The following is a 24,491-nucleotide window of genomic DNA, read 5'->3' on the forward strand; positions in this document are numbered from 1 at the left end:
CTTTTTTTTTTTCTTTCTAGCAGTCCTCAGAAGCTCGTGTCGTGTCATCAATATCTACATACTATTGCTTAACCAGAACTCACTCAACTACACAGTTGAGATTAAAAAGCTGGCAAATTTAAGTAGTTCAGAGGCCGGCCAGCCTGATGCCCTGATGATATCCAGAACTTACGCAGAAAAACAATCAAGAATCATGATAAGTAAGATGCAATTAGAACGTGAAATTACTAAAACTCTTCAGAAGAATGATGACAAAGCATGGCCGTGGAGCTCAACTGCTCAAGTAAAAGATAAAAACTACAGATGCTAGAACAATACAATGACTGGTGATGTCCCCTGGTGAGTCATCTCAAAGATAGGCTTTCTGCTACAGAACTTCAAAGATGCACTAACTTCATCGAGCATAGAGTACAGCACTACAAAAACAGACCTATTATCTATATATACACATTGATCAGGGCAGTCACATCCCTAGCCTCTTGGTGCCACACTCTGAGCAGAATTTCGATGTTGCCCTTAAATATGGGGAACCACACTCATCACAGAACTTGGCAGGGCTGGTTGGCTGAAATACAAAAATACACCATCAAGGCAAGGGATAAAATAAGGTAGCATTAGATAGCAGGGCATGACAACTATGATCTAATGGAACTCCTACAACAACTGGAGGCAGCAAAATGAGAACTTATGTTCAATTGCTAATCTTTTGTTCAGTACTTCAGCCATAACAAGTGCATACAAGCTTGATTTCCAAGCCCAAGCCAACAAGTCTCTTTGTGAACAAAATTAAGTTCAAGGGCAAATCATGATAAAACTGCATGAAGTTGATAACTGTTGCCGATGCTAAATTGAAGAAGGTTACTAACAATAATATGCATGCGTCCTCCAAGATGACCTTGTCCAACTTGCAAGCAAGATATATGCTGAGATAAATAAGCCTGCTGCTGGTTTTGGGGGTTATCTGACAAATGTGGGGCGCTCGTACATTGATGAACGGGAGGGAACTGGGTACAATGTTGTACTTGCTGAATGGTATCATCCTCCGATTGATGGAAAAGGTGTAAATAAGGTTGATTTTCTAGCTGTTCAATATGTCTCTTTGATGTTGACTGGTGCTGATTTTGTATCTGGAACACATCAAGCTATGTATTAGCCAGTGAGTTGAGTTAGATTGGTAGATAAACAAGAACGATCTACCAACTATTTGCACTTATATAAGAATTTACTTGATGATGCCACCACAAAAACAAGCTAATAAGAACTGATGAACCAGGTGGGCAGCAGGCAAAAAATTGTAAATGCACGATGCTACTTGCTACTACCATGAGTGAAGTAAAAACATAAAGTTAGCTCATTTGGTGGGCGGAATCCTGATGAACAAACCAATGGAGAATTCTCATTCTCTGCCAAAGCCTAAACAAATTACAAGGGATTAATAATAATATAAAAAGTAAGTTACTCAGTTTGGCTGCAATTTTGCATTCTCTGAAGCCCAGTATTCAACATTTCAACTTACACTTGTCTCAGGGATGTCAAATGCTGCCTGCGGAGAGCGCCTGAACTTATGCCGGGGTGAATAGAATTTATAATCTCTTGAACAAATAGCAACTTCACTTCGACCAGTCAATCTTTTGAACCTTCACATTTTGGGATACGATGAAAAGGAGAACAAAGTCATAACAGGATATCAGAGGCTTTTGTGCAACCAAAAGAACAAGCAACGGTACAGGAAAATAAACAGAGGTTTTCCTAGTAAATTGTTATTGAAATCAATGAACCTAGGGCTTTGTTTTACTGCCAAAGTTTTGAGTTCTTATTTGAAGTTCATTATAAACTGAAAGCATTCATTATGAGTGCAGATACCATGCCTGTCTAATTTAAATGAATGGCCGTTAACAAGAAATCGATTCTGTAGATTACCACAGTTAATCCCCTTCCCCTGCGATGGCAGATAGCTTAATGGAATATAGAAATATTCAACAATTGCCTTAGGACATTTTTGGGCACAGGGCAAAATTCTGTGCCATCCAAGGATACAAATGGCCCATAACTGTTCAAAAGGAATATTTAACAAGATAGTATTGTGGTCCAAGAACATGCAGTTTTGCGAAAGACAATCGTTGGTCCACTAGAAAGATTATGTTTTATTGAACCGACCCACTACCACAAATTGAATAGCAAAAAGACAATCATTGCGGCAAGGGTAAATACAGGAATTTCCATATACTATCCCAGACACTGAGCCAACCTTAGAAGCAAAGGAAGCTAAGCAGCTAACATTGTGTAAATTAGAAGCCCTACCATTCTGCATCCTCCATTCTCATATTGTCTGGCCTCTCTATGATTGCCAATCCGTTAATTACAACAAAACGAACTCGTTTTTCTTCTTGAACCACAAGTTCAGGAAACTTTGTCCTAGTTGAATGAGAAGTCGCTAACTCCCTCCTCTTGAAGCTGCAAGGGCCTATGCATCGAATCAGACTTAAGAACATAACATCAGATAATGTTGTGCAGAGTAAACATTTATAATGAGCCATCATACCTTTCTTTGGGAACCTTTGAATCAGTTTCCTGTACAAGCCACCGGAAGCTTCAAGAGCTAGCCCTATAGATTTCTCACGGAACCCAATCAAAGACGCAAGACGCACATTGACATCACTGACCAAGGTTTCATACAAGTTTGCTATATACATTAATGGCAAAGCAATCATAGGATCACCCTCATATCGAACCCCCTGTTGCTTTCTTTTGCTTGATTTATCATCAACCTGGCTAAAGTCCGAGCTAGAGCATTCCACCGTCTCAACAACATGCTCACTTATAAAATAATCAACAACGAGGTCCAAGAACCTAGATCTTGCCATTTCAATAGGGAGAACATCTGCAACCAAGGGAGAAATGTTGTTACAGCATAAGCATGGGAGGGAGGGAGGGTGAAAAATGGTACAACAAAACTAAATGTACTTCACGGGGCACTACCTTGAGGAGTCAGGATATCAAAAGGACTGGAGGGTCTGCTGCTGTTATCAAGAGCCGATTGTTCATCATCAACTCTTACACCATGGAGGCTCAAAGAGCTGCTACATGATCCATGCATGCAATCCTAGCAGAGGAAACAGCAGTTATTACTCGAGCTCCTACATTGGTGTACAGGATACAATCACGAAAAGGAAACAAATTCCATTTGCAGCCATCATCACAAGAAAATGACCCATTGTTTTAGCTAAATATTATGAAACCAAGGACGATTGCAACCTTTCCATGAAAACTAAGCATATTTCAGACATGAAAAGTAGCAGTTTTTCCTAGGTAGATAGGGTAAGTCGCAGAATACTAGTCGCGCTAAAGAAAAGAATGCCCACCCAGGCAGATCGTCGCTTGCCTCCCCCCAAATGACCAAATCGCACCACACCAACAATTTATAATGAAAAAGAAAGAATGGCCTGATAGATACCCGTGGCGCCATAGCCCCGTCGGTAGTCGGCACTGGATTAGTCCTTAGTTGAGAGGAGTGCGAGAGAAGGAGAGGTCGGTACCACGGAGCTGGAGTCAGCCGCGACGAGGCTGTCCCCCCGGCGGCCGGCGTCGTCGTTGGTGATGGCCTCCGGGTCGACGTCATCGCCGAGGAAGCCGGCGTCGTACCCACGGCCCCGCATCGCGCACCGGCAAGCAGCGCAAGAGGGGGAGAGTGCCGAGACCCCCCCGCCCCCTCACCCACTGGGATTTCTCAACTCCGGCGGCCAGTGAGAGGAGAACTGGAGCAGGCAGTACGTTGGGCCGGCCCAATCGTGGCCCACAATTCGGCTGTTGGTCCATTCTACTTTCTCGAGCACAATATGGTAAGCATTTTTCATACAACGGAATTTGCCTGAACAAGGCAGGCACAGGAATTCTCTCAAAGGTCGTCAAGGCACACAACACTCCGCTTCAGAAGTACAAAGGAAATGCAAATGTAAATCATGTAGTGGAAGAAAATTCACCAGAATAAGAGTTGCTATTTTCATAATCAACAAAAATTTATCAACAACAATCTGTAACATCCAATTATTCCAGGTAACCGTACGATCCAACAACAATCCATTATTACAAGTTCAGACATAACACCAAGAGGGCAAGCAAGGTCAGGAGCAGCCCTGCTTTATGCGCCCAATTCTTATACACACGTGCAAAGGGGGAATGGATCTACACAGTCAATTCTGTCCTCGAGACAAGAATGCCGTCCGTATCAGCATAGAGCCACTCCCCGTCGCAAATCCTAGTTCCCGCAATGGTCACGGGGACATGCTTCTCACCAATGCCCTTCTTGTTTGCCTTCATGGGGTGGGAGTTGAGAGCTCGGACACCAATGTCGCAGCCATTAATCTCATCAACATCCCTGATGCAGCCGTTCACCACAATGCCGGCCCACCCATTGTTCTGTGCCTGCTGGACAGGGTTGCCACCCAGTATGGCACAGCGCATGCTCCCACCACCATCAACTACAAGGACCCTGCCGTGGCCTTTCTCCTCAAGGAACTCACGGATCAGAACATTGTCCTCATAGACCTTCAGTGTCACAATAGGACCAGCAAAAACTTGGCGCCTTCCGTAGATTTGGAAGATGGGATGGAGAGCACGAAGCTCGCCATTCATAATCAAATGAGGATTAGCATCGCATACTTCAGCGGTGGCCAATGGCAAGGCAGCCATATTAGCTTCACTCCTGCTTGTCATCAGAAGAGAAGAAACAAAACACAAACCCAAAAGAAATCAAGCTATTCCTTGCGTAAGAGTAACAACAAATTCTCTAAAGAAGAACATCTTTAAATCTATGGAACTTGAAGACTGATAGATGACATCCAGAATTATTAACAGCAGTCATGTATAGATCCCTAGCAGAAGATAAATGTAATGGTTCCACTTAGCTAACATCAGGAATTTTTTTCCATGATTTAACTGTCAAACTGCCATGGAGCAGAATCAATTTTTTTAGTAGTGCACCAGCAAACATCAACCCAAAGAAACATAAGGTCCAGTCTTCCATGAAAAACGTAAACCACAATACTAGCCTCAACTGAGAGACCCAAACATGTCTGTCTATTTGAAAGAAGAACATCTTTCTGAACAAAAAGTTTAAGCAGGTCGTCTAACATGAACTTGCCCTTTCGTCACTACCTCATAGGCTCACATTTAGAAGCAGAGCTAAGTCCATACAGCTCCAGTGAAAAAGGGAAAAGGAAAAACGATAAGAGGCACTGTCTGACTCGGCATAAAGGCGCAAAGCTCTAAAACGGTTCAGCATATGTTACAGGTCATTTCCTAAGAGGCGAAACTCTGTATGTTTTGGTTATGACTTGTGAATCTGAAACTATCCATGGGTTTAATTCAGAAAAAAAAATGAATATATTATGATTGGAGTGAATCGAGAAAGGAACATGTCTCTTGCACGAGCATGAAAACAGCTACGTATTTCACCACAATAACAATTCGTTTTACACCCCAAGTATAGGAAGCGGTGCAACACGACAACTCGTTGCTATGGCTGATGCGGCATCTAAAGTGGGCACCTTGCACCAAAAGAAGGTTTTTTAGCTCATGATGAAACACAGGGAAGTGACATAAATCCATGTAGAAGTGCATGGATGGAATGCAAGGCACACGATCCAATCCATCGAATTATTACAATTGGTAGCAATCAGGGGCGGACCCAGACAATTTGTGCAAACAAAACCGCCGTTGCGCACAGCAACTGGGTGGGATCCAAATACAAATAGCTTATCCTAGGGTCTCCGTTGCGTGCAGCAGGAAGGGAAGGGAAGGGAAGGGCATACCTGGTGGGGGCTCGTCGCCGGCAAAGGGCCCAGTCGTCGCCGCCAGGAAAGGAAGACCAAGAAAGGAGGGAGACTGAGCGAGAAGGGTGCGGGTGGGCGCGGCGGTGATGGCGGCGCCCCGGCGGTGAAAGGGGAGAAGAGGGGCCGCCGACCACGATCGAGATCGGGCGGAACGAATGGGGCTAGGGTTGGGTTGGGGGCAGCGGCTGGTGGGGTGGTGGTGGAGGAGGATCCGATCCGCCGATCCGGCAGCGGCAGGGGACGTGGACACACGCACACAGTGACACAGGGAGGGGACCCAATGGCCGGCCTTTCGATGCCTACATCCTATCCTAGGAAGGCGAGGCGTCCTTTTTTTTTCCCCTGTGTTTTTTAAGACTGCTGCTGAAAAACAGTGGAGAAAAATCGCGAAAAAAAGGCATTTTATTTTTCTTCAAAAATAAACATAATCCAAGCCGAAACTATGATTTACTAGGTTGCTGGACAAGTAGATGAGATGCCAAATCTGTGCTCTAAAGCAAACGGGTGACGAAAATGCCCCGGTAAATCCTAAAAATATAATTTGGCAGTCGCATCCATTTCACACTTGTAATAAGGGGGTGTTTGGATCCTGGAGCTAAAGTTTAGTCCGTGTCACATCGGATATTCGGATGCTAATTAGAAGGACTAAACATGAGCTAATTACAAAACTAATTGCAGAACCCCTAGGCTAAATCGCGAGACGAATCTATTAAGCCTAATTAATCCATCATTAGCGAATGTTTACTGTAGCATCATATTGTCAAATCATGGACTAATTAGGCTTAATAGATTCGTCTCGTGATTTAGCCTAGGGGTTGTGAAATTGGTTTTGTAATTAACCTATATTTAATACTCCTAATTAGTGTCCAAACATTCGATGTGACAGGGGCTAAATTTTAGCCCGGGGATCCAAACACCCCCTAAGTGTTTGCGGGTAACCAAGCTTTCGAGTACAAGGAAATTGTTCCAGCATGCGACACCAACCAAGAACCAACGACATCTAGCGAGCCCGCGCCGCCGCTCTCTCCAAGGCCTTGAGCCTGTTGGCCTCCATGCGCGCCCTCTGCTCCTCCGTCAGCTCAATTTTCGCCCGCTTGGTGCTGCCTGCTTCCTCCTGCTGCTTCAAGCTTGTTTCTTTTGGAGCCGGGTGCTCTGGGGCCTCTTTGTTGGATCCCTCTCCACCTGGGATTCGGGGTTCCTGTTGTGACATCAACAGCAGTATTCAGGCAAAAAGTATAGTGGATTGTATGGTAGCTAATGGCTTGTCATGAATGACCAGATCACTTGCAAAAAAATTAGGGGGCAAATACTTACATCAGCTGCTTTTCCGTAGGTTTCATTGAGCAAATCTTCTTGCATCAGATCCACATCATTCCTCTCCATTGGTGGATCCATTAAATCTCCGTGCGCTGGGTCGATGGCATGGTTATCTTCAGTACCTAAAAATGCGTCCTCAGCTGCAGTTCCATCTGCAACAGACCTTAGACTATCACTATCATGGGAGCAAACGTTCAAGAAAAATGCAACTCTAGCCAAACTTTAAACAATTATATGCACGCATGCTATTTTTCTATCAGCAGTGCAGCAACCCTTATTATGCCAAAATTCGAAAGTTCAGAGAGGACAGAATCCGAGTCTCTGTCTTGGAGAAAACAGAGACCGAGTCACAAACCACTGACTAACCAACACCATCTACTAACCCTTATCACCCAGACTCCAACCATCCAACCCGATGCATGCTCGCTGTTAACAAAACAAAGAGCTCATACCAGGTTCACCTGCTGGCGTGACTTCTTCAATTGGTGCTTCGTGCAGCACTGTAGGATCTCCCCCTCTAGCAACCCTGTCCCTCAGTTCAGAAATGCATTTCTAAGGAACAGTGTAAATGAGGAACACAGGTCAGAAATAACAAGGTTATGTATGGCAAGGTCCTAGGAGAAAGAAAATGTCATCTTCCTGGCAAGAATGGCCATTGTGTGTGTGTGAACAGAAGATTTTTATGCTCTGTAATTTGTAAGGTAGGCTTAACGAACAACAAATCAATGACGTTTGAGCTGAAATCACTTGATTTCAGAGCTTAGCAACAGATTCCACAACTGAAAGAAGAGATTTTACACTTGAAAGTTTCTTTAACTAGTTAAAGAAACAACAGCTCGATGGCACGTTGCCCACAAGCATACTGTTCTACAACTAGAACAGAAGATTTATTCCTCGCAAAAAGAAAAGGAACAAAAAGATCGATGGTCAATGGTCATGCATGGTGCTTTTCGTTTAAGGTGTTCTCCAAATTCACTGCCTTTGATGCAACAGTCCTCCAAATTCATCATTCATATTTATCATTGTGTAATAGCAAAGCATGGGTAACAACAAATAATAACGATTTTCAGATGCCGCTTAGTGAGGAGGAGAGGGGGGGGGGGGGTTGTTAGTTAAAACACATCATTTCCTGGCTTGAACACACATGTATTGATGTATCATATTACAAAGTACCCAAGCTAATACCGTGTCAACTTGAGCTGGCCATTCTCTCTAGTATGTTCATTTTATTTGTAATCACATTTGGTTGGAATAAGAGGATGAAAGCGGATAGCTTACCCTAACACGGTTGCCAGCCCCCACTTTCTCAACTTTTCGCACAAACTGTTCAAATGAGTAGTAAGGGATCAAGCGAGAGTGCCAGTCCGTGTACAGCTTGATGAGATTACCAAGGTCCTCCACCTGACATGTAGGTGTAAATTTAAAGATTAGGATGTCAAAGGAAACATGAGTAAGCACGTACTACATCGGCAAAACAGGTTTTCTTTCCTCTTGTCATATTGTGAGATAAGCTATAATTGTTTCATTTATTGTTGAATAGCGCATATGTATAACGAATGCTGAAGAATGTCATTTCTTATTGTATCCATTCCTTGAGGGAAACAGAAAGCAAATGAAGTCGGCTGCAGGCAGAAGGTGGAGGCACAGTTTTCTTTCTTCAGCAACAATTCCCAACCATTGCACTACTCTATGCACATATCATAAAAAAGGGGATTTTGCAAGCATACCATGGTTGGGGTCCAGTGAGTCCAACCAAAAAAATGGGTAAAGAAGAAGGGGAAGAGATGTAATAGGTACCTCGTGGCCTGGTCGGGCGCGTGGCTTGAATGCCTTGGGGAAGTATCGGAGGACGAAGCCGATGCCGTCGTCGGAGAGGAGCAGGTCGGGGGTGAGCTTGGGGCGCGTGGTCCTCTCCTTCTTCTTCTTCTTATTCCGGTTGTTGTCCTGCGGTGCGTCCCCCTCGGGCGGCGGCGCCGCGGAGGCTGGAGGCCTTGGCTTGGCGGTGGGGTAGGAAGAGGAGGCGGCGAAGCGGGAGGGGTTAGGGTTGGCGGTTGGGTCGGCGGAGGCGGGCGCGGAGGGGCAGTCGCGGGACCAATGGCCCGGGCGGCCGCACTTGAAGCAGCCGGTTGGCGGCGCCGCAGCCATGGTCGGACTGGAGATGGGGATTGGGGAGCGGGAGGAATCTTGAGGAAGGAAGGAAGGGGAGGAATCTCCGAGAGCCTCTTTTGTGTGGGTTTTGGCGGGATCCGATCCAAGCAAAGAGAAGAGGGGCGGCGCGGTGGCGCCAACAGCTGCTGTGGAAAGGACTTGGGCTGGGCTGTATTGGGCTGCCTTCACGTTTGGACTTTAGGCCCATCCGCGACAAAAGAAAAGAAAAAAAAACCTAAATTGAGGGGCATTCCGAGAATTGAACTCGGGACCTCTCGCACCCTAAGCGAGAATCATACCACTAGACCAAATGCCCTGTTTGCGCTGCTCTTATCTCCATAGATATATAAAGGTCAGGACAAGCAACGGCAGCAACGCGGTTGGCAGTGTGCTTGCATTATTGGCCCTTGGCAAGAGGTACAGCTGTTGGTGCCGTTTCGGAAACATACATACATGTACGTACATCCATCCTGATTGGATCTCATATAGTATATAATTAAACAAATAAAGGTGGCAGCAGCAGGCGCTACGTGCCTAGTAGTAGTGTACTATATAATTCGGTAGCGCTCCATGTGGCTAGGCCGGCAGCGACCCACACTCTACTAGTGTATGCATTCAATTTGTTGCATTGGTTAAGTTTCTTGTGTTGTATTTGTACACAGGAGTACATTTGTCTGCCTCTCTCTCCGGCGGGATGGGCACATGTAATCATGCATACTACTGTGATGGATCCATGTGTCCCGATCCCATCCGATATTCCCGATGCATGGCACACGTGATGCGCTGCAGGTACCTTGCACTGCATACTAATTAATTGATTAACTAATTAATTGCTGATTAAGTTGCTAATTAAGAAAACCGCAGCATAGCATGCATGACACACGACGACCTGAGGTACGTAGCTGGTGGATTCAGATCTCCGATTCAGATCGGATCTCCAACGACACGGCACAGCACGGCGTGCACGTGACTGACATGCGGGTCCAGATTCCTGCGAGGCTGGTGGGTGGGACCCACCCCTTGATATTTCGGCATCACCCCACCCGTTCCATTTCCCCCTTTTGTTTCCTTTTAAAGAATAAAGAAAAATCCTACGGACTCGCAAGCAAAACGGCTCGAATTCCAATGAAAATAATTTATAAAAAAATCACCATCGACAAGGCGGCTTTTGTCCTCTTCCGCCACGTTGAGCTGAGCTGTCGGTCAACACAGGCATCACGGAGGGCTAAAATGAAAAGAACCATAAACCCATTGGAATTGGATGCGTTTAAAACCCAACCCAACCCCCCCACCGCTCTCTCCCGTCGAGATCCCCATCTGCAGCGGAGGCGGCAGCAGCAGCAGCTGACACCAGACGCTGCTGCACCGCAGCGGAGGAGGCCCTTCCTCTTCCGGTTGCATCGGTGATTCGGAGCACCCCTTTGCCGGCCGGCCGGCCTGGTAAGACAACACATCTCCTTCCCTTGCGTTCCGGCACCATCCGTTCCTAGATCTAGTATGAATCTGGACTACTATACACATCAGTCTAGTAAGCAACTACTACCTTGGTCCTTTTTCCCTGCTCAATGGAACTTGCTTCTCCACCTGCACGCGCACATATTCTACACTTTTTTCTTTTTGCCAAAGACAGATTTTTTACGCTTGCAGGGCCAGGTTTACTTTTCCGCGGTGCAAATTTTCTTTAATCCGCAACCCGATCCAATCAAAAAGCAGTTAATAGTTTTGTTAGGGGAGGAAGCCCGCCCAATTCGTGCTACCCTGCATTTCACTTTTCTGGTGTTTCCTGCATCACTCAATCAAGCGAATCATGACCTTGGAATCAAATAAAAGACTGCCACTGTATGCTAGTACGCCTATAGGAGAATACCGCAACTTGCTATCAATTTTGAATTCGGCTGGGACCATCAATGATTGCTGGATCTGATCTAAGCACGTCGGGTCATGCCAACTACTCCATTGCATGGCTGCATCACACATATCTACTCCATGTTGTTTCGTGTGGGCATTGCTGCCTGCATGTATAAGCTCTGTGCCCAAAACCGTTCCAATCTGCTTGCTACTTTGCCCAGATGCTCTTTCCCAGATCTAGTTTAGGTGCATAATGATCGCAGGCCGCAGCTCTAGTCTAGAGAAAAAAAATATGAATAAAGAGGCCGGTCCAGTGCTTTTGTTGGGTTCAAGGTTTAAAGATAGCAAAAGACATTGCCAATTTTTCTGGAATCCAGACTGCCTTATGCCCTTATCCAATTATGTGTATCGCCGAGGTCCATCCTGTTTTTAGCAAAGCTACCTCATACTATTTGCTGCCTCCTTTTAATAGCCAGACCATGTGCATGTTACATCAAATGAATGCCATCTGACCGAATATACTTGTTGGGCTCAGTTTTGTTTCTGTAAAAGTGATAGTGCAAGTTGATGGTCTTGGAAATTGCTTCGGGTCGTAGGGGTACTTACTGGACATACAACTGTTGGCTGTAAAAATTTTACAGCTGCATGTCAATGTCCTGCCTCCTGATAGGCTCTTGTGTTCTGGACCTCGTAGTTTATTTATTCATTCTGTGCTACAGCATTGTTTCCTGAAATGTTAGATGGTGAAATGTTAGTGTGATAAATGTATCTTTATCGTCACGGCTGTTGGTGAAGATATGTGATAGCTGTTGGTGAAGATATCTGTTAGCAGCTCCAGTTGTTTTCTACAGCTAGTGTAGAAGCTCTTCCCTGATATGTATGGTTTGCTGTTACTGCACTGTTCAACTAACTCTGTTGTTTCCTTTTCTTTTTTTTTTCAACTGTCCTCTTTTCAGACCATGGCGGACGTGCATGAACCATTGGTGCGCCGCAAGAGGAAGAAGGTTTTGGTGGACTATTTGGTGCAGTTCCGATGGATCCTTGTTATCTTTGTGGTCCTTCCGATTTCATCTCTGATCTACTTCAATATCTATCTGGGCGACATGTGGTCTGCCATGAAGTCAGAGAAGAAGCGCCAGAAGCAGCATGATGAGAATGTGCAGAAGGTTGTGAAGCGGCTCAAGCAGAGGAACCCAAAGAAGGATGGCCTTGTTTGCACAGCCAGGAAGCCCTGGATTGCTGTTGGCATGCGCAATGTGGACTACAAGCGTGCCAGGCATTTTGAGGTTGACCTTTCTGCCTTCAGGAATATCCTTGAGATTGACAAAGAGAGGATGGTTGCCAAGGTTGAGCCCCTTGTGAACATGGGTCAGATTACCAGAGCTACCTGCCCCATGAACCTTGCCCTTGCAGTCGTCGCTGAGCTCGACGACCTCACTGTTGGTGGGCTGATCAATGGTTATGGTATTGAGGGTAGCTCTCACCTCTATGGGCTTTTCTCTGACACAGTTGTTGCAATGGAAATTGTCCTTGCAGATGGCCGTGTTGTTAGAGCCACCAAGGATAACGAGTACTCTGACCTTTTCTATGGCATTCCCTGGTCCCAGGGAACACTTGGGTTCCTTGTCTCTGCTGAGATCAAGCTCATTCCCATCAAGGAATACATGAAGCTCACCTACATTCCAGTCAAAGGGAATCTGAAGGAAATCGCGCAGGCCTATGCTGATTCTTTCGCGCCAAGAGACGGTGACCCTGCAAAGGTCCCTGACTTTGTTGAAGGAATGGTGTACACTGAGAGCGAGGGTGTGATGATGACTGGTGTTTATGCTTCAAAAGAAGAGGCAAAGAAGAAGGGCAACAAGATCAACTGCGTCGGGTGGTGGTTTAAGCCTTGGTTCTACCAGCACGCTCAGACGGCGCTGAAGAGGGGTGAGTTCGTGGAGTACATCCCAACAAGGGAGTACTACCACCGCCACACCAGGTGCCTGTACTGGGAGGGGAAGCTGATCTTGCCGTTCGGTGACCAGTTCTGGTTCAGGTTCCTGCTGGGTTGGCTGATGCCACCAAAGGTGTCTCTGCTGAAGGCGACCCAGGGTGAGGCTATCAGGAACTACTACCATGACAACCACGTGATCCAGGACATGCTGGTGCCGCTGTACAAGGTTGGAGATGCCCTTGAGTTTGTCCACCGCGAGATGGAGGTGCGTGGTCTCTTGTTACTGATTATTACTGTTGCATACCACACCCTGCATTATAATACTAACCACTCTTCTCTATATATGTTGCCAGGTGTATCCGTTGTGGCTGTGCCCTCACCGTCTGTACAAGCTGCCTGTGAAGACGATGGTGTACCCTGAGCCTGGATTCGAGCACCAGCACAGGCAGGGCGACACGAGCTATGCGCAGATGTTCACGGACGTGGGCGTGTACTACGCCCCCGCTGCTGTGCTAAGGGGTGAGGAGTTCAACGGCGCGGAGGCGGTGCACCGGCTGGAGCAGTGGCTGATCGAGAACCACAGCTACCAGCCTCAGTATGCTGTGTCTGAGCTGAACGAGAAGGACTTCTGGAGGATGTTCGACGCGTCCCACTACGAGCACTGCCGTCGCAAGTATGGGGCGGTGGGGACGTTCATGAGCGTGTACTACAAGTCGAAGAAGGGGCGGAAGACAGAGAAGGAGGTGCAGGAGGCGGAGGCGGCCATCCTGGAGCCAGCCTATGCAGATGAGGCCTAGTCCTAGCTGTTGATGAAGCGGCGTTTGTGATTTAGATGTCGGCAGCGGCAGCAGCAGCAGCAGCGTTTGTTTTGTTTACCTGATGATGGGATTTGGAACGAGATGCTGGTCTCGGTTCTGCTTGCTTAGAATAACTTGTTGATTGTGTAGTGTGTTTGTCTCTGTTGGTCAGTCGTTGCCGCCATTGGTACTATGTAGTGAGTGGCTTTTTATCATTTGTAATGGAATTGCTGAACTTAATTCGGGATTAGCATGGATAGCTCTTTTGTGTCTTGTCTAATTCTTGATGCACGGTGGAATGTTTTGCAACTGACTGGTGGTTTCGGTTTTAACTGGAGATACCCCTGCTTTTGCTCTGCTCAGTTAGTTGGTGACGGACTGGTGTACTAGGAGGGCAGTGCTGTGCAGGGCTGCTTGTTCAATGTTGATTCCCATTCACATCACATGCATCCATGCATTGCTGTCTGCCCTTTTCACTTCTTGATGATCACTGCACTGCACCCAAATTTTGGAAAAAGGAAAAGAAAAGGATATATGGTGCTGCTAGCTACAGTAGTGCATTGCATCTGCCACCTACCGCTCTGCTTGTATTATTTGCTCCCATTCATTGCTGCCCCAATTCACAGCATATGCACCATATAGATAGAGAGGAAGGGAAGAGGAGTGTGCCCCTGCCTAAACCCTTGCTGAATCCTTGCTAGCCAGGCCACCAGATAGAAGTGAAGCAGCATGAAGAAGCAGCAGCAGATCCTCTTCCTCGTCGTCGTCTTCATCCTCATGGTGGTGCTTGCTGATGATGATCTAAAGCAGCTGCAGGTAAAATCAATCTGACCTTAGTTCTGCATAAGAATTGAGTTGTGCAGTCATTGGATCACACACCATCAGATATTCGGATCTGATCTGGCTTATGTATCATGCAATGCGATGCGGCAGGTGAAGCAGCAACTCTGGAGCACCAGCAGATCCCTGCTCCAGCAGGCTCCTCCAAAGATAGGTAACGTCCCATGTTCTTCAACTGGTACACAAACAACTGGAGAAACAGTCAGAAATCATCATCCATCTCCTATCTCCTCTGCTCATGTATGTTATGCCGCAGACTGCCCGTCGGCGTGCGTGGTGCGGTGCGCCAACAACTGGAAGAACGAGATGTGCAACAAGATGTGCAACGTCTGCTGCAACCACTGCAGCTGCGTGCCCCCGGGCACCGGACAGGACACCCGCCACCTCTGCCCCTGCTACGACACCATGGTCAACCCTCACACCAAGAAGCTCAAGTGCCCCTAATGTACCACATGACATGAGAAAGAAAGAAACAAGATGCATCAGCATCTTGCTTGCTATATATGGATAGCAGCAATCTCTGCAGTGCTTGCTACATATGCTTCATCATGTTCTATATATTGTATATCAATAAATAAACAGACTCATCATGATCATCTGCATTGGGCTTCATCATCATCATCATCCAGCGCTTGCACTTGCACCATAACAAAGCCTCAAGGTAGCCAACAGTCAACATTAACTACACTAGTAGTTGTTATCTTACAAAAGGATCGGTCATACGTACAAACGAGCCTAAATCTGACAACACTGACTAGTGGTTGCTCCAGCCTCAGCAGGCAGCAACCAACCCCTCCCTCAGCAGCCAGCAGCCAAGCATCAATCTATCGGTACCGTGAAAGGAAGAACTCGTAATCCGGGTGCCTGTTTCTGCTCATGATCGGCCCATTCTTCACCACCTTGGCCCTGGACATCCCCGCTGCAGCCTCATTCAAGGCGCGCACCCTCTCCTTCAGAACCTCCGATGCTTCGCTATACTGCAACTCTGCTGGCTCACCACCTTCAGAGTCGGATTTCCTCATCTCAAACCACCGCTCCGCCTGCATTCCCAAAATACAAAGGTCAGTCACCAAGAGAACCAACTGACAGAGCACAATAAAACCAGCCTACTACTGCTTTGCCACGTCCCTCAAAACACACCACATGGCCATGACTGACTTTCTCAGCAGCATTTTCCTGGGCCGGGACCCAGAACACCAACACTCCACATGCCCAGGATCCCCACCACTACTTTTGCTACCACGATCCAATATTTCACCGCACACCAGGTCACAAAAGGGAGCAGCTCCACTAAGCCTGCATGGTCCTTTTGACTCTCATGCATGATCTAGATGAACCTTTAAGAGCACTAAATAGTCTTTCGTCAAGGTTCAAGAACATAAGCTGGTTTTCTGCCAAAAGATAGGATCTTCGTCTGCTCTGAAATACCGCCAAGTAGCTACAGTTTAGTTCAAACCAAACCATTTTCAAGATGTCCATACAGTACGAGAGATGTTTGCGACACAAATCAGACTGTATTCATAACAGGACGCAGAAACATCAAGCTTGGAAACCTCAAACCATGTCAGAACAACCAATATTTTAGGTCTCAAGCCGTACACAACTCACACCATTTTCAGTTCATAACAACCATGTACCACGAGATATGTTAGTCCTTTACCTTGTCATTGTAAGACTGCAGGCCTATGACAGGCAAAACAACAGCCTCGTCTGCTGAGCTACTCCGCCGAATCCAGTGCCCAAGAGAATGATATGTCAAGAATGCAGCCTGCAATTTACCATCTGGTATGCGGTATATAGGATACCATGCAACACAATACCTGGAATTCAAGAAGAGTTTTACACATCTACATACAAGCAAAGCAACAAGATAATAGCACGCACCAATATAAGTAGAGAGCATACAACAGACCAAGAGGCTGGATGGAGATCATGCAGGCTCAGCTCCAAACCCTTTGGGTCTCCAAATATTTGGCCATTCACAGATTTCACACCAGCAATCAGCTCATTTACCCTAGTAGGAGTGCTATGAGTCTTCTATAAGAACAATTAACAAAAGAAACACATTTTCTAGTGTTCAGTGTACAAGAGTGAACCACAAGTCGAAAATCATAAACCATTATTAACGAAGAATGGCACAAGTGCAATAACAAGGGAGATAGTAAAAAATTGAATTTTTTATAAGAAACAAGGTTACCACCATCGCCACTCACAAGTAAAAGGTTAATAATAAGCATGCATGCACCCTTTTTATACATAATTACTAGTTCAACTCACTTGTCAAATAACTGTCGCCGCGAATATGGTTGTTCAGATTCAAAAAATTCAAATATGAGCTCGCCACTTTTTAGCTGTTCATCATCTTCAGTATGCAATGTAGACGACCTGTTTGTTGGATTAGATTGTTGCGGCAGAAGCTTTGCAAATATAGGGGGCAGATTCTCATACGGAGATGTTTCACATGGCATATCCCTATCCATTGTTTCCTTAACAATGCTTCCACCATTGGTTCTTTTAGTCTGTCTGAAAAGTTGAACAGCAGATAGATATGGCACGAAATAGGTAGTAAACTGGCAATGACTATTCCACAACCCTTTGGATCTACGGAAATCTTGTGCCTTTACTTCCAAACCATAGCAGCCAGGCTCTTCGTACCACTGCCAGACACTTCTTAGAGTGATGTATGGAGTCTGATGGAAACATAAACCATCCTCCACGCATTTTTGCAAGTATGATTTACAGCCAGCAGGGCAAGGGTTACAGTGCAAAACTGGAGAAGCAGAGTTAACAAAATGTTCAAAATCCGCAAGAGGCCTACCGATGCGAAGTTGGATGTCTTCTGCTCGTTGCTGTGCCGTGTAAACACAACTGATGGCTTCTTTTATCTTGCTGTAACCAGTCTCAATTACATTATATGCTTGGCTTCTTAAATCGACATGTTCAGATGAGTTTAGTTTAGGAGTCATTTCACTAGCTAATTTGCTATCTTCACCATTTGCTGATACAGGACCAACTGAATCAGAAATATCATTAGCTGAAACTATACCTTCAACAACAGAAGCCTCTGAGATGTCTAAATGGATGACACTAGACGCCTCTTTCTTTCCAACAGGAACCCATTTCTGTGACAGGTGTCCAGCAGCAGAATACCACTTACAGGATTCTTGAGAATTACCCTCTGTTGTTAGCTTCACACATCGAACTTCCTCGATTTCTGCAGCGCAAGGATCTGTGCACGAGTTATTGGAGCTCCAACTGGTGTATACACCCTTGTCTTGAGGACATAAAGAGTAAGGATCTGATATGTGGGAATCATCGGAAGCAGCTTGTAGCGTCAAGTCTGGAACCAAGTTGCAAGATACTGATGGAGCTACATCAATACCAGATTGTGAACTCTCATTTCCCTCAGTTGGACAGTTGCTGCAATCTCCAGTTAGAACAACTTCACCAGCTGAACAAAAAATTGAGGTTGATCTATCACCGATGTCATTGGTATGAACTAGCTGCAGCACCGGCAATTCTTCTTGCTGCAGGGAATCCTTAGGCACTTTGGGGATGCTGTTCCTAGGAGTATAGTAGTTTCTTGATAACTGAGACCCTTGTTTTGAAGAAGAGCTCCTTTGCTGGCGTAGGAAGGGCGCTTGCTTCTTATATATGGGTCCGGAAAATGTTTGGCATGAATCCAATGCATCTTGTTCTTCTTTGGTAGACTCCAGTTCAACTGTCCCATTTGGGGACTCCTGTTTGCATGCTTTCCTATTATGATTATGTTTTGCCCGATTTCTTGTTCGATCATCATATACACCCTTGTTACTGTTCTCATGTGCACTCTTTTCCTGAATAGGTAAATTACTTGAATGTCCTGCTTTAGATATGATTTTGTCATTTCTTTCTACTTTCTGCCACACAGCAAAACTATCTTTGCCATTATTCTTGTGCCTATTAGCGCTCGTTACTCTGTTAGATACAGTTAGATCACTGTAGCTCGGTGTTCTTCTTGATTTTCTGTTCCTCGTCAGTGAACTAATTTGAAGAGAGGCCTTACTGCTGCAGGCCTCACTGCTGCACTGAACTCTTTCAGTATGACTACAACTATCAGTAACATCCTTAGAGGAACAAGATCTGCTCTCTAAAGGATTGTTGGTATCTTCAGCATGAGTAGCACTGAGATGTGACCTTATCAGCTGGCACTTCCTCGCACCATTCAGCCCTGTGGAAGCCACCAGTTGAGAATGATCGTGACTATTTTCATCTTTCATAGTTAAACTAGCCCCAACATGGACACTGTAGTTCCCACTGTTGTCATTGCTCCACTTGCTAGAGAAGGAATCTATGGTTGCATGATCTGGGTTATAAACACAGGCACACGGTAACTTCTGGTAGCTTTTGCTTTCTTCTCCCGAGCCACGTTCAGTGAAAGTGGATCCATCAAATTCTGAAGAATCAGTAGTATTTGATTCATCATTCAAGTAAGGAACACAAGTGCAGCTTAATCTCGCTCTGGCAGCATCATTAGATGAACCAGCACATTCAGAACCATCCATCTCATCAGTTCCTAATGTACATAAATTCAACATAGTACCACATTCCACATAGTTGTTGTTGTTCTCACCACCCAAATGGGCTTTTTTAACCAACAAGCTAGCAGAGGATGTGATCTCTGAAAACTTATCAACCAGTAAATTGGTCGGAAGTACCTCCACAGGAGAAACACCATAAGTATTCTCGTCAAAAGTGATTCCTGATGCCAAATTCAGCTTTTTACGGGTCGTTCGCCCGTGATGTTTCCGTTTCTTGTTTCCTTTCTTTCTATAACTCCTTTTTGGAGGCTTTTCATCATCATGCAAAATATCAGAATCAGATCTCAGAATGGTAGTGACAGGTTGGGAGAACTTCTTTGCAACCACATGGCAGGGGGGGACTGCTACCGATGAATTGCAGATGGTTTTCCTTTGTCGAGATTGACTTAAGTTGCTTCCTCCGCATGGGTTTCCAATGGAAACTGGTTTAGAAGAATCATCCTGATCATGCATGTTCCTTTCATTCAGCTGGCCTAAGCAATAAGGTAGTCTTGGCTGTGCAGATAATAACTCAAGGCCCTCTGTACCCAGATCTCCTGATGTCAAAGAGATTACCTTGTTGACCTCTTGATTGTCAGAAAAAAATGGTGCTGATTTCCAATCTGAATCATGCCCTAGCGGAACTATTGTTAATGCAGTGTCCCTGCCACACCACAAAAGCACAATAAAACAAGTAGCTTTCTAGAAAATCGGAAGAACAGATGAGTTGTGAGGTGTTTGGTTATGCTGGCTGAATCCCTGGTTATGAAAATGCATCATAATGAAAATGATGACACACAGTAATATAAGGCTAGCAAACTAACAGGGATCCAGAGAAGACTAGGTGACACTGGATTGGATGTTTCAGTGGCAAAAAATCAGTACAGCTGTCTTTTAGTTCTTCCTTCATTTTTCACATATGCAATGCAACCAAGCACAAGAAACTTTGTGACTAACCAATATTGAACCTCCACAGTTGTCAAACAGGCAGCCACTCCGACTTAACTGCATGGTGACTTGACCACTGACATCCGGGTCCAAGCAGCATGTGCCCCACATGTCAGTGACAAAGTCACAGCTTGCAGTTACGTGAGAGGATCCCATCACAAAGCTCCCAGATAAATTTGATTGTGTTGATGGGTGGGGTCAGCTTTATTGATGAAGTTAGAACTTAGAATTTAGAATAGTACGAGCTACTAGATCTTTATGGTTGATGATCCCTAATCTTTTCATTTTTCTGGACCTATTAAGTCAGTTCATTTATAATTTTCTTGTTAAACAGTATACACAGCATCAACAGACCAGAATACCAGATACATTCAGTCAAGTTCACCAGTGATAGTTAGCATGCAAGCAACAGTCAATTACCCGTTCCTTGGATGAACAGAAACAGGTTTACATATCAGATAGCCCTGAAAAAAAAAAGATAAAAATGCCAAGTTAGTGTTGGCGAAGCCAGGCAATCTGTGCCATAAAAGAACAATGGAACATGTATAAAATGCATGCATAATGCAAACCTTTGAAAAGTGGCTGCCAATATTCTGGTCTAATGATCTGTTGCACTGAATATGTGATGTGCTCTGTACCCTTGAGTCAATTACTTCAAGTGCACACGGCATTTCTCAGAGAACCTGTGATCACACGAGGGTTTAATACCACACACTTCTATTGAGATGATCTAGCATATCAGCAGCATCATAAAGTCTCGGTTCTGATCAACTAGATTTATGGAGGTAGCGAAGCAAGCTGATGATCTCTTGAGCAGGTAGAGTCACCACACAATTGCCAATAAGCAAAAGCAGAGTAATTAGGAAGCAAATAAATTCCAAAAGAAACTATGACGCCATAGGGTAGGTTATTAAGTTAGTGGATGAGACCGGCAAATACATAATTCGTGAAGTGCAGACATTGACAATTATCAAACTGGAGCACATGAACAACGTGAAATTGGCAATTTTTCGTACCTTTAGAATTATGTTTCTTTTTTGAAAGTTTTGATCAACCACATGTCACATATGACAGGTGGTAATTCGACCATGGATTATCTCTGGAAAGAATTGATCCTATTGATAATACATAGAAATGGCCTGTTATCTCTATCAAGGTGATTCAAATATTTATTCTAGTATCAAGAACAGGATATATCAACCACTTGTCACATATGACAGGTGGTGATAGCAGATAACCATTCTCATAGTTGGATTACACTTACAGGAACTAATATATCATGTGCAATTTGAAATGTGGGATCAAATTGCTGTATACGGCTATGAACAACGCCTAGCCCCATACTTAATCTGTAATAAGTTAATCATGAAGCTACCTACTAGGGTCCAATCAGAACTCGCAGCCGTCCATGAGACTAAAATGGATGCCTATGGAGATTTGCCCATAGTGACTAGCAGCACCAGAATCCAAGCGGAGAAACATTCCGCTAATCTGGCATCTTCTAACCGACCACAAGAAATCAAACTCGGAATAAATTTGTGGGGTTTCTGACCCGAGTTTGGGTCGTAAGCAGAAAATAAGCAGGCAATTATTATTATAGTAAAGTAAAGCTAGAGAAATTTAAACAAACCGCCGTCGGATTGCGGATAATCTGAAACATCGCACGCACAAGAAGTAAATAATTGAGGAGGGGGGGTTGGTAAAGGGGGGAGAACGGTGAGGACCTCAGCGATAGGATGCATGGCGATCACCGGAAGCGAGCGGTTACGGAATCGAATCGGAAAAAGGACAAATGTGGAGGCAAGAAAACAGTGGAAATCCCTAGAGAGGATTAGGATGCAATCTAACACACAGAATAATTAAGATTATTTTTTTTCAAAAAAAATGGCAACAGAAAGGAGGAGGAATGACGATGATGAATCTGCTGGAAAGCGGACAGCGAAACGCTGCACCAAAATGGGAGGGCCGAAAAAAGCCGGCCGGCGCTAAAAAAAGCGGGCATGGGTGCAAAAAACACAGCACAAGAAAGGAGCACGCTTGGGTTTAGTTAGACTGATGACCATGAATTCGTCGGCCTGCTTGCTTACTCGAGATGAGATATCGCGCGGGGAGAGGAGGAAATGGCCCTTCCCTCTCTCCTCCGGCTCCGGCTCCGGTGTCGGCGCCGATCCTCCCGTTCCGTCCCGCTCGATCGAATCGAGAGCCCGCCTCCGAAGAGCGGCAGGAGGATGGAACCGATGAGGACGAGGGGAATGGGTGGGATGCGATGCGATGCGGAGGAGCGATCGATCGATGGGACTTTTTGATTCCCAAGTCGAGAAAGCAAATGCAAAGCCGATTTGGGGAGTGGCTTGGTTGGTTACTCTATCTTGCCTCTCTACCGTTGGGTTACTTCGCTGAGGGGACGCCTAGCAATATTCAGTCTCTCCTGCCCTATCCTATTCCTCCATGCACTTTTCTCTTTCCATTTTTTCAGAAAAAAGGGACTTTGCGGGTGCTTTTTTTGAATATCGATTTGTTGAATCGATCAACATCATTTGTATGTATCTTCCATCGAATTTTAATTTCTTAGAGGGGAAAAAGGAAAAACCTTGTTATGACCTACTCTTTTTCAAAACAAATAGAGTATTCTATTTACTCTATCAACATAAATTTGAATTGGAAAAAATAAGTTACTACCTTTTCCTTGGATTTTGTGGTGCAACCTAGGTTTTCATAGCTGTTGTTGTTGAAAGCTTTGTTGGACTCCTACCAAAAAATCATAAGTTCTTGCGAGACGAATCTATTAAGGCTAATTAATCCATCATTAACAAATGATTACTGTAGCACCATATTGTCAAATCATGGACCAATTAGGGTTAATAGATTCGTCTCGCGAATTAGACTCCATCTGTGCAATTAGTTTTATAATTAGATTATATTTAATACTCCTAATTAGTATCCAAACATCCGATGTGATAGGTGCTAAAGTTTAGCAGGGGTATCAAACACCCCCTAAATATGTGTTATGATGCCAATTAGAATGATTAGCTAATTACGAAACTATTTGCAATAAGTCACAGCTAATTGATGAGTAGAATCCAATGATCCTAATTAGATCAGTACATATGGGCTAATCAAGATCTAATTAGGATCAATAGGTTTCTACTCATCAATTAGTTGTGACTTATGTAATTAATTTTACAATTAACTCATTTTTAGTCATCCTAATTGGCATCCAAACATCGGACTTTTCAGTCCATGGTCTCCAACAGGCTGTAGTTGTATAGTATTATGAATAGATTTTAATAATAATTTATGTAAATTTTAAGATATTTTTAGCAAATTTAACTTATTAGAAGAACAATCCATGGTTGACTTACTATTCCTGATCCGATGAAGCAAAAAGTAATAACGGTTGATGACTTTTGATTAGCTAGCTGCTCCACTCGCCCCTTTCCTCGTTAACCGCCACCCTTTCCTCGCTAACCTTTCCGTCTGGTGTAGGTCCACTAGCGGTAGATAACTAGACATAGATGGGCAAAAAACTGAATTGAGCCTCCATTTTAGCTCTTTCCCTTAACAAAGACAGCTTATGAGCCATTAAAATGGTTCATTAGACCTAATAAATCTCAATAAATGTGGTAGTAACAAATTTGATTTTATTAATACGCACTATAACAAATCTTCTTATCTATGACGAATCAAAAAGTGTCATAAACGCGTTTTTCATCATAAACCGTGATTTATGATGTGGGAGTGACGAAAACCCTTCATCACTAGTCGAGCGTCATAAACCGTGACTAGTGACATTCCCTATTTCGCTGCGCTACTAAGATTATGACGCCTACGAATCGTCAAACAGAAACATCATAAATTGGTTTCTACTATTTTGCCACGATGGACAGAATCTGATGTGGCATGAGAATTGTGACAAATTGTTTCGTCATAAAATGAATTTAGTCCATTTGTTGTTGGGTCGAGCCCAAAATGGTTCCCACAGGTCAATGTTGTTCAGGTAGCCTAAAATTGATTCCGGTAGGCCCATTTGTTATTGGGACGATCCCAAATTTGTTCCCCAGGCTAATGTTGTTCAGATAGCCCAAAATTAATTTTGTAGGCCCATTTGTTGTTGGGTTGAGCCCAAAAGTTGTGCAAAAATTGTGCAAATTATTGTTCACTATCAAGACAACCACTACCATATTGTTCATCACATATCACAAACTATTACAAGATAACTGTTTCACAAAAAATAAAGATTAACAATGTTGCATCTAGATAATAATCT

At 44.6% G+C, this 24,491-nt stretch overlaps 6 protein-coding genes and 1 non-coding gene across 19 annotated transcripts; 2 read left to right on the forward strand and 5 right to left on the reverse strand.

Moving 5' to 3' along the window:
- Nucleotides 1-191: 191 nt before the first annotated feature.
- LOC117852650 (uncharacterized protein At2g02148) lies at nt 192-3,724 on the reverse strand. Of its 5 annotated transcripts, none has more exons than XR_004639895.2 (8): nt 3,537-3,724; nt 2,980-3,103; nt 2,543-2,881; nt 2,302-2,464; nt 1,517-1,637; nt 1,323-1,413; nt 986-1,127; nt 192-565 (listed from the first exon to the last, which is right to left on the reverse strand). XR_004639895.2 is itself a non-coding variant. In XM_072293375.1 (8 exons), the coding sequence occupies exons 1-8, from the start codon at nt 3,654-3,656 to the stop codon at nt 464-466; spliced, it is 1,293 nt and encodes a 430-aa protein (XP_072149476.1). In that variant the 5' UTR covers nt 3,657-3,724; the 3' UTR covers nt 192-463. The 5 variants fall into 5 exon arrangements, 4 of the variants coding, with proteins under 4 accessions (XP_072149476.1, XP_034590732.1, XP_034590731.1 ...); XM_072293375.1 differs by having other exon boundaries at nt 867-1,134; nt 1,358-1,413; XM_034734841.2 differs by lacking the exon at nt 1,323-1,413.
- A 251-nt stretch (nt 3,725-3,975) lies between these two features.
- LOC117852653 (putative 4-hydroxy-4-methyl-2-oxoglutarate aldolase 2) lies at nt 3,976-6,100 on the reverse strand. Its single transcript, XM_034734845.1, has 2 exons — nt 5,811-6,100; nt 3,976-4,702 (listed from the first exon to the last, which is right to left on the reverse strand). The coding sequence occupies exon 2, from the start codon at nt 4,687-4,689 to the stop codon at nt 4,183-4,185; it is 507 nt and encodes a 168-aa protein (XP_034590736.1). The 5' UTR covers nt 4,690-4,702; nt 5,811-6,100; the 3' UTR covers nt 3,976-4,182.
- A 115-nt stretch (nt 6,101-6,215) lies between these two features.
- On the reverse strand, nt 6,216-9,585 carry LOC117851707 (uncharacterized). The gene is made up of 5 exons (XM_034733578.2): nt 8,946-9,585; nt 8,427-8,549; nt 7,601-7,700; nt 7,146-7,300; nt 6,216-7,029 (listed from the first exon to the last, which is right to left on the reverse strand). Exons 1-5 carry the CDS (start codon nt 9,291-9,293, stop codon nt 6,832-6,834), a joined length of 924 nt encoding a protein of 307 aa, XP_034589469.1. The 5' UTR covers nt 9,294-9,585; the 3' UTR covers nt 6,216-6,831.
- TRNAP-AGG (transfer RNA proline (anticodon AGG)) lies at nt 9,541-9,612 on the reverse strand. Its single transcript has one exon. It is a non-coding gene; the product is annotated as a tRNA-Pro (tRNA).
- A 963-nt stretch (nt 9,613-10,575) lies between these two features.
- LOC117852480 (delta(24)-sterol reductase) lies at nt 10,576-14,157 on the forward strand. Its single transcript, XM_034734588.2, has 3 exons — nt 10,576-10,736; nt 12,101-13,345; nt 13,434-14,157. The coding sequence occupies exons 2-3, from the start codon at nt 12,104-12,106 to the stop codon at nt 13,875-13,877; spliced, it is 1,686 nt and encodes a 561-aa protein (XP_034590479.1). The 5' UTR covers nt 10,576-10,736; nt 12,101-12,103; the 3' UTR covers nt 13,878-14,157.
- Nucleotides 14,158-14,472: 315 nt separating this feature from the next.
- LOC117852481 (gibberellin-regulated protein 2) lies at nt 14,473-15,313 on the forward strand. The gene is made up of 3 exons (XM_034734589.2): nt 14,473-14,693; nt 14,811-14,871; nt 14,974-15,313. Exons 1-3 carry the CDS (start codon nt 14,607-14,609, stop codon nt 15,159-15,161), a joined length of 336 nt encoding a protein of 111 aa, XP_034590480.1. The 5' UTR covers nt 14,473-14,606; the 3' UTR covers nt 15,162-15,313.
- Nucleotides 15,289-22,639, reverse strand: LOC117852479 (uncharacterized). Of its 9 annotated transcripts, none has more exons than XM_034734583.2 (7): nt 21,949-22,637; nt 20,794-20,907; nt 20,645-20,688; nt 16,995-19,940; nt 16,630-16,731; nt 16,378-16,537; nt 15,289-15,757 (listed from the first exon to the last, which is right to left on the reverse strand). In XM_034734583.2, exons 2-7 carry the CDS (start codon nt 20,893-20,895, stop codon nt 15,542-15,544), a joined length of 3,570 nt encoding a protein of 1,189 aa, XP_034590474.1. In that variant the 5' UTR covers nt 20,896-20,907; nt 21,949-22,637; the 3' UTR covers nt 15,289-15,541. The 9 variants fall into 9 exon arrangements, 5 of the variants coding, with proteins under 5 accessions (XP_034590474.1, XP_034590473.1, XP_034590475.1 ...); XM_034734582.2 differs by having other exon boundaries at nt 22,312-22,636; XR_004639850.2 differs by having other exon boundaries at nt 15,618-15,757; nt 16,623-16,731; nt 22,312-22,639.
- Nucleotides 22,640-24,491: the final 1,852 nt, after the last annotated feature.

This window comes from Setaria viridis, chromosome 4 (assembly GCF_005286985.2).
Source record: "Setaria viridis chromosome 4, Setaria_viridis_v4.0, whole genome shotgun sequence".
In the NCBI taxonomy this organism is placed as follows: Eukaryota; Viridiplantae; Streptophyta; class Magnoliopsida; order Poales; family Poaceae; genus Setaria; species Setaria viridis.

Bases quoted from the DNA above. Each gene is read 5' to 3' on its own strand.
- LOC117852481 (XM_034734589.2), top strand. From the start codon at position 14,607: ATGAAGAAGCAGCAGCAGATCCTCTTCCTCGTCGTCGTCTTCATCCTC. The intron at 14,694-14,810 runs GTAAAATCAATC...GCGATGCGGCAG, and splicing joins ATGATCTAAAGCAGCTGCAG to GTGAAGCAGCAACTCTGGAG. The intron at 14,872-14,973 runs GTAACGTCCCAT...GTTATGCCGCAG, and splicing joins GCAGGCTCCTCCAAAGATAG to ACTGCCCGTCGGCGTGCGTG.
- LOC117852479 (XM_034734583.2), bottom strand. From the start codon at position 20,895: ATGCCGTGTGCACTTGAAGTAATTGACTCAAGGGTACAGAGCACATCA. The intron at 20,689-20,793 runs GTTTGCATTATG...TTTTTTTTTCAG, and splicing joins TTGGCAGCCACTTTTCAAAG to GGCTATCTGATATGTAAACC. The intron at 16,538-16,629 runs GTCTGTTGTATG...CTTGAATTCCAG, and splicing joins GATCTCCATCCAGCCTCTTG to GTATTGTGTTGCATGGTATC.
- LOC117852650 (XM_072293375.1), bottom strand. From the start codon at position 3,656: ATGCGGGGCCGTGGGTACGACGCCGGCTTCCTCGGCGATGACGTCGAC. The intron at 2,882-2,979 runs GTAGTGCCCCGT...CCTTGGTTGCAG, and splicing joins TGATATCCTGACTCCTCAAG to ATGTTCTCCCTATTGAAATG. The intron at 1,638-2,301 runs GTAGGGCTTCTA...CAAAATGTGAAG, and splicing joins AGAATGGAGGATGCAGAATG to GTTCAAAAGATTGACTGGTC.
- LOC117852480 (XM_034734588.2), top strand. From the start codon at position 12,104: ATGGCGGACGTGCATGAACCATTGGTGCGCCGCAAGAGGAAGAAGGTT. The intron at 13,346-13,433 runs GTGCGTGGTCTC...ATATGTTGCCAG, and splicing joins TTGTCCACCGCGAGATGGAG to GTGTATCCGTTGTGGCTGTG.
- LOC117852653 (XM_034734845.1), bottom strand. From the start codon at position 4,689: ATGGCTGCCTTGCCATTGGCCACCGCTGAAGTATGCGATGCTAATCCT.
- LOC117851707 (XM_034733578.2), bottom strand. From the start codon at position 9,293: ATGGCTGCGGCGCCGCCAACCGGCTGCTTCAAGTGCGGCCGCCCGGGC. The intron at 7,301-7,600 runs GTATGAGCTCTT...GGTCTGTTGCAG, and splicing joins CACGCCAGCAGGTGAACCTG to ATGGAACTGCAGCTGAGGAC. The intron at 7,030-7,145 runs GTAAGTATTTGC...ATGTCACAACAG, and splicing joins CCTACGGAAAAGCAGCTGAT to GAACCCCGAATCCCAGGTGG.